Source organism: Simochromis diagramma, unplaced genomic scaffold (assembly GCF_900408965.1).
Source record: "Simochromis diagramma unplaced genomic scaffold, fSimDia1.1 OVJJ01000216.1, whole genome shotgun sequence".
Classification (NCBI taxonomy): domain Eukaryota; kingdom Metazoa; phylum Chordata; class Actinopteri; order Cichliformes; family Cichlidae; genus Simochromis; species Simochromis diagramma.
In genome coordinates this window covers 17,277,815-17,298,457 of record NW_024386883.1, presented here as the reverse complement: position 1 = coordinate 17,298,457, position 20,643 = coordinate 17,277,815, and the positions used below count along the sequence as shown (strand labels likewise).

The 20,643-nt window shown below is 39.4% G+C and overlaps 2 protein-coding genes across 2 annotated transcripts; one reads left to right on the top strand and one right to left on the bottom strand.

The window, feature by feature from the left end:
- The first annotated feature begins 1,771 nt into the window (after positions 1 to 1,771).
- On the top strand, positions 1,772 to 5,575 carry LOC120733755 (glucose-dependent insulinotropic receptor). The gene is made up of 2 exons (XM_040032147.1): positions 1,772 to 2,800; positions 4,708 to 5,575. Exons 1-2 carry the CDS (start codon positions 2,296 to 2,298, stop codon positions 5,394 to 5,396), a joined length of 1,194 nt encoding a protein of 397 aa, XP_039888081.1. The 5' UTR covers positions 1,772 to 2,295; the 3' UTR covers positions 5,397 to 5,575.
- Positions 5,576 to 9,698: 4,123 nt separating this feature from the next.
- LOC120733986 (dual specificity protein kinase CLK4-like) lies at positions 9,699 to 18,692 on the bottom strand. Its single transcript, XM_040032525.1, has 13 exons — positions 18,341 to 18,692; positions 14,540 to 14,633; positions 14,319 to 14,413; positions 13,609 to 13,732; positions 13,064 to 13,130; positions 12,794 to 12,907; positions 12,438 to 12,604; positions 11,990 to 12,084; positions 11,741 to 11,870; positions 11,580 to 11,662; positions 11,380 to 11,459; positions 10,303 to 10,378; positions 9,699 to 10,216 (listed from the first exon to the last, which is right to left on the bottom strand). Exons 2-13 carry the CDS (start codon positions 14,574 to 14,576, stop codon positions 10,079 to 10,081), a joined length of 1,206 nt encoding a protein of 401 aa, XP_039888459.1. The 5' UTR covers positions 14,577 to 14,633; positions 18,341 to 18,692; the 3' UTR covers positions 9,699 to 10,078.
- Positions 18,693 to 20,643: the final 1,951 nt, after the last annotated feature.

Genomic DNA, 20,643 nt, shown 5'->3' with positions numbered 1-20,643 from the left:
TATAGCTGCCATTTGCAGGTTTTAGAAGCTGGTGTGATGCCAGGTACTGTTTGAAGTGTGTGCAGAGAGAAAGCATCATTAGTCTGATCTATTTGTGTGTGAATCCTAGTGGAAAATTGTCCCATCAAGCCAGATGTCTCTCCTGGGGACTCTGGAGCCAAAATAGGATGCTAGCCAGCAGGGTTGGAGTTCAACTAAGCCCATTCAGCACTGCACATTAGCTGCTTCTGCTTCTAATGTTACCGTGTCACAGGTAATGATCAACAGAAAGAACAACAGCTTAATTCTTAACACAAAAGTCTGAAAATGTGTCTCTTTTCAGCTCTGCTGTCACACGTCCCCGTGTTATTGCACTTCTGGACACTCAAACAATAAACCTGCAGTCCACAGGGCAAAATTTGCTTGGATACATGTGGTGATAGTATGCTATCACAGTACTCTGAAAGGTAATATAATGTATGCTGCTGGCTTTTTTATGGAGGAGCAAACTGGATGAATCAACATAATCCAAACCATTGTTTTTCTTACATTTTAACTGAAAAGTAAATATCTACTTTATGTGGTTTGCTTTGTTTTATTAATGTTGCTCACAGTTAATTTCCACATGTGCATCCTTTTACTCTCTGTAACACTATCACCAAAAGGGAAAAACACCCCAGGTGCTCAGCAAAACAACACATTCATTTATTAAAATAGGAAAGATATTTACCATTTTATGTGGTAGAAAGTTTCATTATAAATATGCTAGGAATATTAGCAATTTTACATACCTATGATATCTATAGTTACAGTTAAATTGTTCAAATTTATGGGAACTTTTAAGGGTTTGTTTTAGGTGGAAGCTCGTTTCCTCTGCCAAAAAAAACCCCAACCTCGTTTTTGTTTTTTGCACCTCATTTTTTCCCCTCAATATTGTCAAAATTACCTACACTGATTTACAGATGTTAAGCCCAAAATTTGTCTGGTAGATGCCGCAATAAATGTTTTCTTTTCCACCCATGAAAAGTTTCCACACTTTAAAATTTTGTTTCTGAAAAAGCGCTGTAGTAAAATAATAGTTATTTAATGTAACTCCAGTTCCGGCATGTGCTACAAATGTAGCTGTTTGCTGTCACCAGAGGGCAGTGCCAAAAAATATGTGCAACAACCAGTAATGTGTGTTCCTCTTGTTCATGTTTGGAAGTCATAGGCAGAGAACATCTGTATGAAACCAAGTCTTAGAAACTCTCTGCTTTTGGCAAGTGATTGAGCATTTAATTTCATTCCATTAATGTTTGTCCGGCTACAGGCCGTTGTATTAGTTATTTAGGTTGGCACCAAGTCTGGCTCCACTCCTCCAATAACCACAAGTAATAGTGAGCAATAGTACTAATACCCGAGCCAACAAATTTACAGAAGTACAGAAGTTTTATATAGTTTAAAGTTGAGTTAAAAGACTGTATTACACAGCCTCTTCTTACATGTTTCTCACAGTCGCAGAACTAAAAAGCTAAATCTTATTTGGTGGTTTACTATTATTAGTTACTCACCCACTGTAAATGATTTATGTCTTCCCTAAAAGGAAGCTTTAGTGCTAACCTGCCCTAGTTAAAAAAACAACCCTCTCGATTAAAGATGATAAGTACAATAAAGTGATTATGAAAGTAGGAATCTTCCGGCATGGAAGAGAGAGAATGAGAGAAGAGGGGAAAGCTGGGACAAGGTTCAACCACAAAGAGGCAACAGCAGCAGCAGATGAGCAGTGAAGGGGATATATGTGCTCTCTACGATGGTGTGTGTGTGTGTCTGCAGACTGTGTGTGAGAGGGGAGGGGATAAGAGAGACCTGCTGATATTGTTGCGTTTCTGTCCTCCTTCCATTAGTTGAAGGGATTTTAAGGATACAGCCGAGTTTGCCGAGATCCAATGGATGCTTCTCAGAACAAGCTAACTCTCTTAAAGTTCTTTACTGCAAGCTAGATTCATTTAATGGGGAATTGTTGAGAAGATTCTTCTGCTTGCGGTGATTGAACGCACGCTTCTTCAGTTTAGTCACATTTTTAGCCACTGGACTGAGTACTGTGATATCTGATGTTTCATTTGGTACGTTAAACAGCCTAAAAAAACGTTCAAAACTTGTTTTTAAGGATCTTTGCGAATTTTTTTTTTTTTTGCTAGATTCACGTTTTGTGTTTTGACGTACAATGACTGTAAGAGTTAAATCTCTGATTGTGATCACAACAATATTGGCCCATTGCAGCTATACACTGGCTTTGTGAATTTAACTGGACAAGCATACGTCTTAGCGCCTTTTAGGATGACTCCTGACAACATAGGCTCCAACCAACCCACAGTGACCTCCTTTGGCCACTCCCCTTGGGTGATGGGTATGATGCTCAGCGTCGCCTCTTCCCTCATCATCTCCACAAACCTGCTCGTGGCAGCTGCTTTACTTAAGCTACTCCTCAAGAAGTGTAGCCAGAGCTGGTGCTTTGTCCTCAACTTGGCACTCGCCGACAGTCTGGTTGGCGTAGCCATCACTGGCCTGGCCACAGAAGACCTCAGCAGGAATGTCAGTCTCGCTGATCGTCCCTCAAACACTACGCCTTCCACTGGCCAGGACAAGACCCGCTGCCTGCTGCGAATGGCATTTGTGATATCACCCTGCATAGCATCCATCATGTCCATGTTTCTCATCTCACTGGACCGCTATGCTGCCATCAAGATACCCCTGCGATACTCGCTGCTGTCTGGGAAGGGGACGGCAGCTGGAGCCTTGCTGGTTCTGTGGATCATTTCACTCACCATGGGATTCATGCCAGGTGAGAAACAGAAATGATCAATCAGTGTGTTGAAATATGCAGAGGACTGTGCTTTTATGTAATCTAAAGGCATATGTAAGAAGGGGCTATACAAGGTTTAGACTCTGGATTTGACCTAAGAGTTCAAATGCTCCTCTTTGAAATTTCTACCTGGAAAAGAAAAGGCCCAGATTTAGTCACTGCTCCAAAACTGTAAATTCAAATTATATACCACTGGACTTTACGGATGAGAAACACAAATCACAAATTTACTTTGTATTCACCTCGAGAGTCCTCGAGGAAGGCTTGTTCAGGATGTTGCAGATCACATTGAGATTGCCTGCGTGCAGTTTTGAGTGTGGCTTCCTTTTGACCGATAAGTTTCTATCATATGAGTATTCAGGGTGTTTTACTCCCGTAATGAGAGGCCTACAAGCATGCACGGTAAAATTTGAACAGCTGCAGTCCAGTGAGACAGATCATGTAACTCCATTGTTTCATTCCTCTCCAATGGCAAATCTAATAAGTGGCCTCTTGCAAGTGTTCCATTCATCTAAACTGCAAAAGCAACAAAAACTGATGTCACTGCTTAATATGAAACTCTCAGTCCAAGCTTTTGTTTCTGCATGTTCTCCTCGTGTCTTCTTCTTCTTCGGGCCTTTATGGTCGCCACAGTGGATCATCTCTCTGAATGTCCTCCATCACTACATCCATGAGCCTCCTCTGAAGCCTCCTCCTCCTTTCCTCCTGCACCACTGACCTTTCCTTACCACCTTCTCTTCCCAGAATTTCTCCTTAGCAGTCCTTTGCACTTCCTGATTCATTAACTCCTCCATCCATCATCCACTCTTTCATTCATCAGAAACGAGCCTTCTATTTTCTCAACACACTCTCTTTACTTGTTAGCAAGTTTATCTCTATTCTTAACCACACTAACCTGTTACACGTCCTTTGCAGCTTGATGAATCTCTCTAGAGAATCAATGGAAGCCATTTTTTTCCTTCCTTGAGGTCAAGTCTCAACTCATTTAAGCCTTTTACTTTCTTTTTTCCACCACTCTCTTTGCTTCTAATTCACCTGGTCTCCTGCACACAGAACAGCACCAGAGGCAGTTATTAATCCAAGTCCTGACCGATTTGTGGAAATCTCATTCTGGATGATTTGCATGCTTGATTTGACCAAGATCTTATGCCCGATGCTCTTCCTGACACAACCTTCCACATTTACCCTGGCATGGGATCGGCACTGGGATTACACTGGCTTGTGACCTGGTTGTTTGTTCTCCTGGTGCGGTGCTAAGTACCAAATTTTTTAGTATGAGCCCTTAAATACTGTTTTTTTACCCATCTTTTAACACTGCTAGTGTTGTTTTGAACAGATAGCTTAAGGAATACCAATTAGATGAATGCCTAATTAAGGCCCTGGCTGGTGCGGACCTGCATGTAAGGGCTTGCACTGGCCAGATCAATCAACCTGATGCAAATACACAAAATTAATGTGATGCAAAACCCTGCCAAAGGCTTTTACATTCTATTGCATTACATTCAGCCGGCCTACGTTTGGAGGTAATGCACCAAGAAATGCAATTATGTGCTGTTAAAGGGAGAAAAAAAAAGACTCAACAAACGTAGGCAATGCAGGGTTGAAGTATTTTTATAGAGGATACTTTTTCATAGAAAAAGTGCAGACTCATTGTACTGCACATATATTTTTCCCTTCAAAACAGTCACTATTTTCTTGGAGCCAGTGTAGTGTTGTCTCCAGGGTCAAGATACGCTGCAATACTATAAAAAGAAAGGAAATGAGTTATTACAGTCACCTTGTTATTTCTAAAATGTATGAAGTTTTTGCATTGTTTGTTTGTAATCTGAGCATATCAATATATAAAGAATATATTAAAAAAACACCTCATGTCCTCTTGTCCTCAGTTATGGTGCGGCAGCTGCAGGTGGAATCAAGCTATGATGGCTTCTGTGCCTTCTTCTCTGTGATTCACAATGTGGCCATCGTCATTTTCCTCAGCGTCGTCTTTTTCCCAGTGCTCGGCATCTTCATCTACATCTACCTGGATATCCTGAAGATCGCCAGCAACCACCAGAAGCAGATCTGCCGTGTTAGGCAAGCAAGCTCCTGGAACGGTGACCACCACAGGCAACATAGCCAGCATCAGCCTCACCATTCATATCTGAGGATCAGTTACTGGAGTCACGTCAAGGCCCTGAGGACGGTGGCGGTGCTCGTGGGCTGCTTCTTAGTCCTCTGGTGCCCCTTCTTTGTGGTGTCCATAGTGCACATTCTTTGTAAAAGCTGTGCTCTCAAAGCTGTGATTGAGAATCATATATGGCTGCTGGGACTCTCCAACTCACTAATCAACCCTATAGTGTATGCCATTTGGCAAAGGGAAGTGCGGCTGCAGTTGGTAGCCATGTTTTCCTGCATTACAGGCAGCTCATTGGCAACCAGAGCACCAGCTGTCACAGAGAGAGGCGACCTACAACCAAATGTGCAGACTCAAGCCTCTGCTTCTAGAAGGGACACACTAAACCCTGCACTCTTGCAACCAATCACCAATGATGAAGCTCATGCAGGACCACAAACGGCCACAACAAGTCTGTGAAATTAAACTGGGAAACTCGAGATATACTACAAAAACACATGTGAATGATTCTCTGAGGGATAAAGCATTGATTAATAGGCTTTGTAACCCCTGAAGTACATTATAATAATAATAATAATTATTATTATTATTATTATTATTATTATTATTATCATTATTATTATCACTAAATATGATGCTTTTTTTAAGTACCATATTTGCACCTCAGGCTTCAATGTGAGGCCACGGAGCTAATAAAGTTCAAGTCAAAACTTTTGCTTTCTTTGTTTGTCTAATTTAATTATTTGAATTATGCTATAGTTCTGATGCATATTTGATCTGCTTAATCTGTATAATATTTTGGCAGGGAAAAAAATCACAAATATCATCTGATAGTCAAGGGGAAATCAGGTTTATTATGTCATCGGTTTTAGCCATATATTTATTAGTTATGATAAATTATGAAAAACCAGGGTAATTCCTGAAATATTTAGGAGTGAGGTCAGTACTTCTCTTTGGTACTCCCTGTGCTGAATGACTGTAGGAGGGAGAAATGTGAGCACAACAACATTTATGTATAACTTGGATATTTATTCCGTTGCTCCATGTGAAACGAGGGGTCAGAGGTCAGTGATAGCAGGGGGCAGGAAGTTCAGTGCTTCAGTTCACAGACTTTGACGTGCACTCCTGATAAGTCTGGAGGGGTTCAGACCAGTCCCAAGATTAGAATGACTATAATTACCGAATATTTACGCCCTTTATGCCCACTTACTGCAAGCCTGATATTCCACAGAGACTCACAGAGGACATTGTCTGTGTACAGCCTGGAGAAATCCCACAAGGACGTGGGATGAGAAGCCTGTTAGAAAGTCAGTATACAAGTCTCTGGAATCTCCTGGCTCTCTATAAATGACTTTGATGTCACACCGTGGTTTGTGGAGCCATGTTTTTACTTTGATCATTTCTGCCAACATCCATGTCAGTTTCTTTAGCCAGAAGTGTTCATATTTAGATGACGGGGTGGAGTGCTAAGTTATCAGACTGACTGATAAATTGTCAAAATGCTGATAAAATACTGGAATTTCACTCACAAACTCTGGAGCACATCACAGTGGTCTGGTTAGGTCCTGGGTTCAAATCCACCATGTAGCTGGGGCCCTTCTGTTTCGAGTTTGCATGCTTTCCTGTGCCTTAATAAGCTTCCTGAATTTGGATGGGCAAAAGAAGGTGGATGGATGAAACTGCAGCACAGAAAACTCCAGAGCAGACCTTAGCATTACACAAACAGTTGTCCACAGGTAGGTCCTGGCAGGAGGGACATGTGTGCAGTAGCTAGCACTACCACCTCACAGCAAGAAGGTCCTGGGTTCAAGGCCCACTGAAGCCTTCATATGTTCTCCCTATATCGGTGTGAGTTCTTGTGGTGTACTCAGGCTTCCTTCCATCAACTGGCCCTTGATGTAAATGTGATTATGAATGGTTGTATGTCTCTGTTAGTTGGCCCTGTGATACAACCAAGGTGAAGAGGTCGACCAGTGATACAGTGTTTACACTTTACCTTTCACACAAAGCAGCTGTACCAAAAGGACATTAGCTTTTTACATCAAAACTTCACTACAGAGCTTGGGATAACACAACAGTGTTGTGTAGTGGGGATCAGGTGATCGATCCCAGTCTGTATGTCTCGGACAAGATACTAACCACACGTTGCTCTCCGATGCATCCATCGGAGTATGAATATGTGTGAATGTTAGATAGGAAGCACTTAGAAACAGCATAGAAAAAAGTTCTTGGGTCAATGTACAAGTTGAATGTACAGCACAAAAGCGCTATATAAGAACAGGTCCATTTACAACCAGAACATGTAGCAGTCTTCAGTTACAGTGGCCACACAGTCAGTTAATGAGCTGAAGTGCTGCCACTGTTATTCCTTACACAAGTAGTGCAGTTAGCTCTTAAGTGATTATTAAACTGGCAACATTCACAAGAGTCTGAAGAATTCTCATCTTTTTAGGACCTAAATACTCTTAGTTGCTATAAAATCCTTTTAACCATCATTTTGATAATTTTACTGACAAAATCTTCAACTGGATAAAGATGGAAATTTCCAGATTTATCACAGGAAAAAACAAAATTGACAACCTTATCTTGCATTTAAAATTACAGCCTATGGCTTTAGATATGCAGTGTCTCTTTGGTGAAAAGTAAACTGAAGTCATACGGATCATAAACAACATGCAGCTACATGTCTGGAAACAGGCGGAACCGATAACGTTATCAATAAATTGTGCGCCTTGGCTCTCGGACACATTTTGTTTTCATCCTGTTTTATTACATCCATGTAATTTCAGCTGATGACTCTCAGATAGCCGATGAGCCGGATGTTTTTCGAAGTAGCAGCTATTGCACATGTAACATTTCATACCTGGATAACTGTTCGGTCATGGAGACTTCCTCGTCTACTTAAATCTTGAAATTACCGTCCACTTTACATGTCAGCAGTCTGTATCAACAAGGCAGTTACACCAGCAAATGTCAGAGATTTCAGCATGAGCTTAGATAGCTGACATTTACTTTAGACTGATAGGCTGCAGCATCTACATTAAGCATAATAAGCTCAGCTAAAAATCTGAACAAATATTTGTCATTACATCATGCTGCTCTGTGCCAGCATGGTCACTCAGATTACTTTTGCCGTAGAGATCACTCATTATAGTTACAGTGAATGTTAAAAATGGTCATTGGTGGCTGACTCTGAGAGACTCTGTCAACGTCCTTTTTTAGTAGCTCTAAGGCCCAAATCTCAACTACCACAAACTTTAGTTCACCCTGCTTCTGTTCAAAACACATAAAATTCCCACTTTTTTTAAGTTTTTGTTCTTTACATACCGAGTGTGTTTTTCAAATGCGAATTTATCGTGTTACGTACTTACACACCCAAACATGAACTTCTTGATGAAATAGGAATCTCCACATTCTTCCTTTTTTGTTTAGACATTATGACCAACTTATAAGATAAGATAAGATAACCTTTATTAGTCCCACACGTGGGAAATTTGTTTTGACACAGCAGAAAGTGGACAGTGCAAAAGTTATATAGCAAAAATTAGAATACAATACAAATAATATGCTGTACACAACTGTACAGAATAGAATGGAATAAAATAAAATACTATATACAGTAGAATAAAATAGAATAGAATATACAATAGGATAAAAATAGAATACAAATTCTATATACAACTGAGTAAAAATACTCTTTCTATATTATTATTATATTATTTATATTAATATAGCTCGATGACTTTATTTTTTGTCTTTTGAGGATGAAGTTGTTGCAAAAATGCAATCCTTTCAGTGTGTATACACACTGTAGTATGCAAGTTTGCATCTGAAAAACTCTGGAAAAACAACATTTTGTGTTGTTTTTTTCTTTAGACATTAACATGATTTCACATGAGCAGAAAGTACTTTTACAAAAAGAATACTAATTAATCATATAAGACAGCAATTCTATACTGGGGACCTCTCCAGGGTTTACACAGATATTCTCCGCCCATTCCTGCAACCCTGAATGGGATCAGCACTCAGGGACAGAATAAATTTCGGACACATCAAATCTGAAATCTTTATTACAAACAGCTGACAAAAAAAATAAATAATCGAAAACATGGAATTAAGCACTGTGTGGATTATAGCATCATGGTAGGATTATTTCAAACAGGAATGCTCTTTGAATCTATAAATACAGCTGAAAATTCAATTCAGAATTAAAAACCAAGCAATCAAATAATCTGCACTCTTTAGTTAGAGCCTGAGGTAGATGTTTAGTGCGTCTTTGTATGTTTGTGTGTGTGTGTGTGTGTGTGTGTGTACATGTTAAAAGATCTTTGTGAGGACAGAAAATTGGCATGCCACTATACTTGTGAGGACGAACAGTCACTTATGGAGACAAAATGCCCGTTCACACGAGTTTGAAGGTATTTTTGAGGCTCAAAATGTGGTTAAAGTGTCAGGGTTACTATTAGGTCATGGTTCGGTTTACGCTACGGGTTATAGTATGGTATTCATTTTTGATGGTAAGGCTAGGGAAAGCATTATGCCAATGAGAGGTCCTCACCACAGATGGACAGTAACACCTTACTGTCCATCTGTGGATTACTGTCCAAAGTAATCCGATTACTTTTTTAAAGTAACGGGTAAAGTAAGGGATTACTATTGCAAAAAAGTAATGAGATTACTGTTACTTTCCCGTAAGCACGCTGCATTACTGCATTACTAAACTGTCGTGATTTTGTTTGTTAGAGTGTCTCATGACAATGATGTACGAGCGACATCCGTGGCAGCAACAGACGTGTGTAGATCAACAATGGATAATATGGAGTGCAGGAGAGAGTTTGACCATGCAGCATTTAAAGCATGGACGTACTTACATTACTTTAAGTTTTATTCCGTAAAAAGTGACAAAAACATTAGCGTCTGCTGTACAGTCTGTGTGGGAAGAAAGCTACTTTCCACAGCAAAAACTTGAACTTCAAATCTGAGCAAGCACCGAGCACGCTGCCACGGGAACGTGAAATTCACAGAGAAACCCCCGGATCCTCCCACTGACGTGACACTGGTCCTCACTAAGATATGAAAACATGTGTGCATGTGTGTGTATGTGCGTGTGTGTGTATGCATGCATTAGCTAGCTGCTGCTTCTACGTCCTCAGTGGGCTGAAGAACGGGTGCCACAGTGCCTCCTGCAGGGTGATCCGTCTGGACACATCATATTCCAACATGCAGCTGAGCAGATCGAACAACTGCCTCTCCTCCTCATTCTGCGTCTGCATGTACAGCTGAGAGACAGAAATAATCAGATTTCCTACAGCTACCAGTCCCAGCTCACAGCTGAAGCTGACTGGTTGATGTGAGTGCCGGGTACCTTGAGAGGTCGACAGTGTTTCCTGATGTATTCATCGTCCCAGTTCAGACACTCGCTGTGCACATAGTGCTTCTTCCTACACAGATTACACGCACAGTGTTTATATTCAGTTGCAGACAAAAACACTCTGTCAACACACACAACACACTACTTCAAATTACACCTGGCGCTGAGGAGAGCATATTCACAAAAGAGATCATGGATAAGCTCTATATCACCATTTGGAGACCCTTGCTGCTAAATTTCATTTTCCTGCAGATGAACAATCTTTTTAATCAAAGTGTTATTTTATATATTTTTTGTTCTTTGTGCACAGTTCCTTGGACAGTTCTTTAGAAAAATGCTGCATATAAGAGTTGTTTATTGGCACATGCATAGTGTCTGTTTGCACAAATGTAATGCAGCATTTCTGTCATGTTTAATATGATTTCTTTTGGATTTCACTGAAAGTGTCTCTGTCATCATCTGCATCTGTGGGTGCAAATATGCATTCATTTGCAGACTATGGGGAAATTCAGCTGAACTTTGTGCTATATGAAAAGTTACATTCAGAGTATTCACCTCAGTGTTCAGATGTATGTAATGAAGTGCTCTTTCAGTATGCAGTGCAGGCTGAGTGCAGGAGTGCCAGTTAAGGCACTCCTGCACTTAACTGGGACTCAATTAGGGATGCTTTTATGCAGCCTCCATGGGTACGAACGACCTATGAGACCCTGAGAATGGTGCAGAAAACCCTTTGGGAAGGATCTTTGTAGGGGCAATGCATAATTAGACTGCTCTATGAGCCCTTTTGTCTAGTCATGGTTTCATGCCATGTTCTCAAATGTCCTTAGTTATCATTTGTTGCTCTTCTCTATTCGCTCTCCTATTATTAGTTCTGTGTTTTCTCTTGTAAGTTGTAAGTATGACTTTTCAACAACCACAGTCCTCCAGCTTCTTGATTTCATTTGTCTTTGACATCAAAATACAAGAACAATTGATTCACACGTGTGTGTGTGTGTGTGTGTGCGTGTGTGTGTGTGTGTGTGTGTGTGTGTGTGTGTGTGTGTGTGTGTGTGTAGCTATTTGTGTAGCTACCTGGTCTGTTTGAGCAGATGTGGGGGGACCGGTCCGAGGACTTTCTCCATCATGGCCAGATGTTCTTTACTGTCATGGGTCTGAAACAAAACCAGCAGTTATACGACTGTGTGTGTGTGCACGTGTGTGTGTGTGTGTGTGTGTGTGTGTGTGTGTGTGTGTGTGTGTGTGTGTGTGTGTGTGTGTGTGTGTGTGTGTACCAGGAAGAGTGCACGTCCTAGGTAAAACTCCATCATGACACAGCCCAGACTCCAAACGTCACATGACTGGTTCCAGCCCAGACCTGAAATGTAGATAACTGAGCTTAATTCTCTGAGTGTTCATGTAGGAGTGTGTGTGCATGTGTCAGTTGTTTGTGTACCAAGTATGACTTCTGGAGCTCGGTAGTAACGCGTTGAAACCAGGGATTCATGGGGTTCGTGGTCAAATGTGGCATTGCCAAAGTCCACAACCTTCACATCAAGACTCCTCAGCCTCTTCTCCTTACACTCCTGACATAAAAATGGACGCATACACACAAACAGGAACACACACACACACTCTCTAGTAAACATCCTTCATCACATAGCAAACCTTAAAATAAAACCATGACGTGATATTGCACTCTTACCAAGTCCTCATTATACTCCAAGTCATAGTCAGAGCGCACAAACAGGATGTTCTCTGGCTTCAGGTCTGTGTGGGTCAGTTTGTTACGGTGCAGAACTGCAAAACACACAAAAATACACAATACAATTGTGCATGAAATCAACCATTTTTTAAACTGAGCAACACAATGTTCGACTGTCCCTGTAGAAGGCAAAAAAACCCCTTTTTTTTAAAATGAATCAGTAATTTTGCCTGTTTGTCAGCTACTGTTGATCAAAATAGTGGCAGACAAGCTAACAGGGTTACGCTTTGTTACACTACATTAGTTTTGATTTCTCTCCTAAAATGATGTAAAAACCCACAAACAATAAAGAAGTCTTTAGAAACTAAGAGATGTTTCAGTCCCAAGATTGCCAACGTAAACAGTCACCTACAACGCCCAGTCTCACAGAAGTAAACACCCGACTCACAGCACACAGCTTTGAAGATCTGGAAGGCCATGCGTCTAATCTGCTCCACGCTGAACGGCAGGAACTCATTCTGTCGGAGAAACTCAAAGATACTGAGGCCGAGCAGCTCGAACACGATGCAGACATGGCCTTCATGCTCGAACCAGTCCAGCATCCTCACGCAGGCGCTGTCAGAAGACACGATAAATCACTTTAATAACGCAATCGCTGGAGATTAGAATGAGAAATGAATGCAAACAGCAATAACACAGCTATTCTTTCCTGCAGCCCGTCAGTTAAACAAGAAGAAAAAAGATTTAACTGAATGCTGTCATGGAAAAATGTAACCCCCTGGATTTCATGTAAGCTACACTTACAATCTGTTATCATCATCCAGGCGGTTGATTTCCTCCAGCACAGCGATCTCAGACCTCGCTACTTCACAGAAACACTCAATGTTCCTCACTATCTTCACAGCTACGTGCTCATCTCTGTTGAACAGACACACAACATGCAGAGGTGTATATGAGGTTTAAAGCTGATATGGACCTCTGAATGTTGAAAACAAAAAAAACCATATAATCTCGAAGCACTAGAAATACCCATTAATTCATTAATTCCAAGGATTTTTCAGCATGCGTGCTTACTTCTCTCTGTCTATACACTTCACTACTTTTCCAAATGCTCCTTCTCCCAGTGCAGAGACAACTTCATCTGGAAAGGACAGACAGATATTTATTTGGATCACCAGTGCAGTCCAGAGCAGAGCACTTTTAAAACACTCTAAAACACACTTCCTGCAGCTTCTGACTTGTCACAAACACATTTGAAAAGTCAACTAGTCGCTTTCCTTTCATTCTTCTTCCACAGCCAGACGATTGTGTGATGCTTCCAAATTATGGCATGAGGTTTAGTTCAAGTTTAATCACAAACCATTTGGTTAATTTTCAGTAATGCATTCCAGCAAATTAAAAAGTGAAAGGTTTAGCATCCTGGACTAAGTGCCTGAGAGTACATTTATTGTACAAAAGAGGAATTGAATTAAATAATAAGCCAGTTCCTCTGTACCAGTGAAAGTAGTCAGGTGATCACGGTAACAGAAAACTATTTCTAGAGTTGCTATTCTGGTGTCAGTTGCCCTTTTAGAAGAAAAAAACCATAAGGGGAAAGGGGGGGGAAATGTGATGAGTACATCTTTCTTTCATCACGAGGCCGATGTGATAGGCCAGGTGGCCCTCTTCATCATCCTCACAGCTCTTTCCCCTCTGACCCTCCTCCACTTCATCATCATTGGTGCTGCCAGCGTTGTCATCAGCCTGAGCGTTGGTTGTGTTTCAGTCAGATATATGGATAAGAAAGCGAAAGAGAAAAACAGAGTGTCAATTTGAAAAAATGTCCATTTTTTCATCAAATTTAATTCCAATAATGGGAAAGTTTGAAATCATAAAAGACTCAGTTCTGTCCTTTTTTATATATTAATAAGATAAAATTGTAGAAGTGTTGAGAAGCCATTAGATTATATAAGAAATGTCTAGCAAGCTAAAGTTTTCCAAACAGCAATTTAATTGCATTCTGGGATGTGTTCCCATCCAAAATAAGACGAAAGTTCAACTACAAAAATATATTTTATATACAGATCCTATTTCATCGACTGAATCACAGTGGATTATTTGGGGTAATCATATTACACAAGACCCTGCTGTTGCCATATTAGATGATGCTTCTAGTTTTGATGGGTTACTCATTCACACCTGTTATTTTTCATCTGAATTAGCAACAAATAATATAATGTAATGCACTGTATATAATGTAATTAATTAATTAATGTTAATGTACTTAACAATAAGGAAAAAAAGCCTCAGGCAAACTTAGGGGGACTGAGCAGAAAGAAGATTATCCAACCAAGTTATGAGTTTCTGAGGTGGTGCGGTGGATGCACTGGTTGAAACTTCCAGTCTTTGTATCCGTTTGTAAATCAGGTTTGGAGTCATCGCCATCTACCAAAGGACAGAGAGAGAAAGACTTCAAAACAGTTCCAGGAAACACAGACGATAATTAACCTGTATGAGGATCACAGTAACAGATATTATTAAAGGCCCAAACCTAAGAGGAAATAACGTTACCTCTCCAGTACTCGGAGTTGTCATCCTTTCTGCCCATTGTAGTGTTGTCAACACTCTACCTGACTCAGGCCTCTTCTCCCCACTCTGGTAGTGTCTGCAAAGGTAAGAAGGAGAACTTATTTTCAAAAAAGGCTTTGTGAAAGCTTTAAAAAGGACATTTCGCATTTAGCTTCACAGACTAAGGAGTGAATCGCACACTTTAGCATTAAACTTTACACACACGTGTGAGGCAGCGTTATCGTACTAGAATTTAGGAATGACAGGTGCCAAACAAACATTATCGATACAAATATATAAATTCTTTACTGGCACATTATCAGCATTTTAAGCTTAGGATCTTTTACTCTTACATGAGGCCAGTACAAATTCCCACAAGGCAGTGGGAATGTAATCTTGCACTCATGTAATATATATGTTATTTATGCATATCTATATTCATGATTTTATGAACTGTTTTTATTTATGTAAAATGGCTAACGGCAGCAGTGGAAACTTGAGTGATGTAGCTTTTATTAAAAAACCAAAAATCTCTGGTACTTTGAATAGACTACTTTGTTCGTGAATATGGATTAACATTTATATCACCAAAGTAGCGAACAACATTAAAAATGCTTTCCATGAGTAGAATATAACACAGACAACATGCTTTTCTGTGCTGGTAAACATAAAGTGCTTCTAAAAATAGTCAGGAGCATTATAATTTACTGTTGCTGCACCTGAATGAGAAATTTCACTCTTAAGAGTGAAGTGGAGAAACTCTTTCTGTGTTTTTTGTTGTTGTTTTTTGGAATAATATAGCTGCTCTCCGTGCTATACCTCATATTCTTAACTTTAAGAACATGAGGTATAGCACACAGTCTCAAGGGTTTCGGTTCTTTATCACTGACCTTTTAGAAAAGCCTATATTATGATGTTCTGTGCAGAAGGTGAAGTTAGGGATGTGTAGGTAGCATGATAGCATAATGGTCCATGGGAGATTGTGACCAGCTGTTTAAACCTTAACCTAGAAAGACTAACATATAAACTGAAAGACAAATCCTTCATGCTTGTCAAAATATGCAGTTTCTTAGTCAACTAAGAGTAGTAGAAGCCCCAAGCTTATTCAGTCACTCAAAATAAGTGAAACTTCTAATATAGTCAAAACTACTGCAGTGTGTTTTTGAACTGCGTCATGAAATAACTGCATTTTGGTTTCGCATATGAGACGTTGAGGAGTTTTGCTCTTGAGGGGCTTTTAGCTGTTCCTTTGCAGGGTTCTCTTCCTCCCTCCTGAGACATAGATCTGTCTCTCTGTGCCCGTCTGGGTCGGCTGTCTCTGATCGACTGTAAATCAGCAGTGAGGATGGCTCACTCTCACTGACAACATGTAGGACCGTTGTCACTCACTTAAGAATATCCAACACTCACTCACCAGCCACTGCCAGGAGCACAGAGTACGCCACTCCTAATTACTGATAGGCAGAATAAGAAACCAATACAGCTGAAGGATAGGGCCCAGTAAAAGTGCAGCCACCAAGACATCATCTATTTTATACATGCTGGTTTACATAAAGGCAATACCAGTCATTTGTGCCTGTAGTCATCTGTATAGAGATTGATTATTTTTGGCTAGGCAGTGATTTTATTATTACCCAATTGCTTATTTTCTCTAACAAAACTAATTTAACTCTATTTTTGGACGTGAAAAACAAAATCTTCTTCTTAGAAGATCTTCTCTTACTGCTCCAAACAAAATTCACTGCCTAAATTTTAAATCTAGAACAAAGTACAAGGTGTTCCTGATCGGATGTGCTGACAGTGTGGGTCTTGTTTTAGCCATATGCCACATTTTTACAAGCTAGGAAAGGATTTCAAATTATATTGCGCACATTTTGATGTTAAAAAATTTGGACAATAACTTAACCCTGACCGATATGGTACACCTGACTGATGTTAGGAGGTCAACCATGGAGGCCTCAGACTGACAACACCGTTGGGTTATGAGGTGCAAATAACACTTCTTGAAACACAATAACTTCCTAACAAAACACAATGGCAAAATATTTTTTTAAAAGCTTTTTTGTTTTTGAGTTATTATCTTGAAGTGTTCTTGTGCAAATACAAACTGGGGAAGGGAAATGTTGTTTGGATTAAAATCAGGTCAGAGTTATGGTACCTTGTTACTGTAAGTAAAAGGGAAGCTACTTCCTTCAGGAATGATTAAAAGAAACAGCTGTTGACTGGATATAAATCAGGAGGCAGTCAGCAGTCTGAAGATTTAAGATCTCTGCAGAGGGCTGCTTTGTGACATCAGCCTGCTTTCTTCTTTACTTCTAATAACAATTTCATAACCTCAAGAGTCTTTGTCATTTGAAAATTACCATAAAATGCTCTCTGGACAACTGCTGAAACAGCCAAAGTTGCTAAAGTTGACTTTTACTGTGTTCCTTTAAGTTCTATTCCTTTGTACCCTTTTTCTATATTACGTAATAGGATAAATTTCAATCTGGATGGTTGAGATAGGTGAGTGACTGCTTTAATTGGAGGGGATTATTTAGTTCAGTTCAGTTGTAGTTTAACAGGTCATCTGATACAGCTGAAAATACACTTAGATGAAATCTAACAACAGCTCTAACTGAGCTCTGAAAGCTGTCCAGACCACAGAGCTCCAACAATCAGCACTATGTCTGCTAACACACTGCTGCTGTGTACAGTCCATGCATGCGACACACTAAGAATACTGCAGGACAGAATGAGATTCTGTCTTTTCACACCACAGGTTAAATAAAGCAGCAAAGTGAAATGTCACAACACCATGGCTATGAAAAAAATAAATAAAAATTCTGGTTGGCTGGTTAGCTTATTATTGTGCGTCATATAGAGTATTGCTAAAATGCTGGATGTTTATATTAAACGTGAACTAAGCTTCAAATAATGAAAAAAGCTCAGACTTACATTGGCTCTAAATGCTCCTTCCAGACTGATTATTATTATTATCATTATTATTATTATTGGCTCTGTAAGCACAGGAAACCCACCCCCCTTCAAATCTGTTGTTTACAAAGAGCATCCAATCAGAATGAAGCTGGCTTATCTTAAAGGGGGTAAAAGGATAAACCATTCCAATGCCCAGTATAAGATACAAAAGGATTATTATTAACTGCAACTCATGCCGAGTTACTTCAGCAGAGTTCAGGAATAACTACATGTAAACAAGTTCAAATTCCAATGTAACTGTGAAGAACCACATCTTACCTGGGTGCTAAGTACCAATGTACTGCTCCACTTATTCCAAGTTAAAAATAAAACCACTGCATCCAGCTCTGTAAGTTATATTGATGTTTTTTTTTTCTGTGCATTTATCCTTTTCACATTAGTGGACATAGTTCTTATAATTTTCATTTTAAACATTTGGTGCACGGTTCATATTTTTTACTTGCATTGCAGCCTACTGCATATCTCCATCAGTTTATAAACAGAAAATCTTTTATAGATTATTTTTATATTTTAAAAGTTGTTATTTTAAATTTTTTTTGCTTTTTTTTTTTCACCCCACGCCCCCATTGGATGTTTGTCACTGAAGCAATAAGAAAAATTCCTCGACTGTACAAAATCATTTAGCTATAAAAGTAACAATTTAAGAAAAAAAAAATCAAATCGAAATAAAATATAATAATATATATCATATAATACGAACCATACATTATTGTTTGAAGTCAATAATAAACTACTTTAAAAAGCAACATTTGTAACAATTTGCAAAACGGTTAACTGGTTACAACAGATTTTGCAGTGTTTAGTGATAGTGATCTATCTGCTTACCTGTATTTGGAATTGAAGCTGTGGAGTCTTCTGCTTCTCTTCTATCTGCTTTTTGGGCTCTTGCAGGTCTGTTCGAGCAACTTATCGTCCTCTTCTTTAGCTTAATCGGGCCACTATTCCACGCCCCCCCAAAGCAACACAACCACTTGTTGCCACATGGCATAGCTGCCAAAGAAGGAATGGGAAAAATGGCGTCCGTGGTGCAATAAAATATTATGTCCTTCAGGAAACCAAGCCATGGACATTCCGGTGTACTTCAAGGCAGTAAAATCCTCTGCCAGCTGTAATGAAAAAGGACACGGGGGCTGCTTCTGCCTCGACCCTTGGCCTCACCCCGTAAAGGCTCCTCTTTCATCCTTCAGGAGAAAACATAGTGTACTGTGTCTGAAACTGTGGATACAGGATGATGCAGGACATTAGGTGATGTACTCTATGAATGACACGGGGCACACGATCCACCAGCAAATCATACATAACTGTGGTTCCATGTAAGCAGTGCCGCATTAAGGCTTGTATCCACAAAACATAAGCTATTACTCGCTGATACTGTTTTAGAGCAGTATCTTTTATTTTCCGATCTTTAAATTAAATGTTGCAAAGCTAATATAACATAACAAATAATAATAATAATAATAAAGTCTAAATACAGCAAATAACAACAAAACATGCTGAAATGTAAGCATAGAACCAGAGTTATGTTTGATAACTACTACTTCGTGAGGTTAAAGTTTTCTCTTGAACACTTAACTTTTGTTGGTATGTGCTGACAAACCCAGAAACATGAAAACTGGTTATTCATTCTTCTTGGGATGCTTTATGAGTAAAGACTTTGTTTTTGGTTCATTTGACAAATTATCATAGATGAAGGACTAAAGGGGATGACATGCATCCAAAATCAAACTGTGGAATAATACCACTGGTTTAATACAAAGACCTACTTAGAGTTCCCAGAAAGTCTAGAACTAATGTTATTATATTGTCAATATCACTGCTAAATTAGTTGCTAACAGGTTTGTTCTGCTGTATCAGATTGAATTTAGTTTACAGCCTACATAGCTCTGCACTAAAGTGTGAGTGTGATATTCAGTCATCTGTCTGATTTAAACCTCTCAACCTTTTAAAAACCCAAACCCTGTCACAGTTCTTGCATATGGTGTTGCTCAGAGTTCATTTCTAGGCCCATAGTTGATTCAGAGGGATCATAGAAGGATCACCTTTTTTCACTGCTTCACAGATGACTGTTCATAAATGCGCTAATTTAAATAAATCCTTTAGTGTTGATCATCCTGGGTCAAAAAGAAATTAACAGCGTACATAATCGAATGAAGGAAAAACCAACTGATGCTTAAACATTAGTAGTTAAAATTTATGTTTGGCTGTTAAAATATCTTAAGTTTTACAACTAAATTTTAGAACGACACAAATACTCCTCTAAATATGGTCTAAATGCGTTCTTTTCAATTAGCTGCAAATGTTCAGGGTTTGTGCAATGACGTCAATGCTGGATTTGTCCAGATGAGCTCCATTTTATTACCTCCTGTGATAGAAATGTTGAAATTCCTTTAAAAACGTCAAAAAAAAGCTGCAGCTGCTACTTGTACACATCCAGTTTCACTTAAAAGCAGCTTTATTTACATTTAACACAATGTATACATAAATATTGTAGTCCAAAATATATTTAAATCAGTCTTGTTTATTTGATTCACAGTTTAAGATAAGATAAGATTTAATGAAACTTGATAAAAAACGTATTTAATTGGGTAAGAGGACATGAAAGGGCACTGTTGCATCACTTTGATACTGTTTCACGCCCACCACTACTTAGATTTCTTTTCAAAACATTCAAAGTGAAGATATCTGCACCTTTAACAACTGGCATTCTTCAAATTCTGAGACAAGAACATGACCGGAGGCTCACCTAAAGAGCTTATTGAAAACGATCTCATGGAAAAAGTGAGCGTCAGAAGTCATTCCTGAGGAACAGATGGAGAGAGGAAAGGAAGGCTTCTTGACGTGGAATAAGAGGTTTCAATTGGCACACATGGAAAATCTGAGGCACTGGAAAGCTGCGTTAGTAGCTCGAGTAAACTGAACTTGAGAACAAACGCTAAAACTATTGGCCTTGACTTTTAACTGCATTGTGTGACAGAGTAATCAGTGAATGACAGGATTGCTGTATATATACACTGCAGCTGATGAGTACTCGAATGGGGACAGGTGTGCAGTTCAGAGCCTAAAACGAGCTGAAGGAGCCACGCCCACAGACAGACAGAAGGGGAAACGGAGACTTTTGTCGTGCCAAA

What these genes read in the sequence shown, in the direction of transcription:
- LOC120733755 (XM_040032147.1), top strand. Translation starts at nt 2,296, where the DNA reads ATGACTCCTGACAACATAGGCTCCAACCAACCCACAGTGACCTCCTTT. An exon ending in CACCATGGGATTCATGCCAG is followed by an intron (nt 2,801 to 4,707) that starts GTGAGAAACAGA and finishes TCTTGTCCTCAG; the next exon opens with TTATGGTGCGGCAGCTGCAG.
- LOC120733986 (XM_040032525.1), bottom strand. Translation starts at nt 14,576, where the DNA reads ATGGGCAGAAAGGATGACAACTCCGAGTACTGGAGAG. An exon ending in GATCTTCAAAGCTGTGTGCT is followed by an intron (nt 12,085 to 12,437) that starts GTGAGTCGGGTG and finishes TGTGTTTTGCAG; the next exon opens with TTCTGCACCGTAACAAACTG. An exon ending in TGGAGTATAATGAGGACTTG is followed by an intron (nt 11,871 to 11,989) that starts GTAAGAGTGCAA and finishes TTTTTATGTCAG; the next exon opens with GAGTGTAAGGAGAAGAGGCT.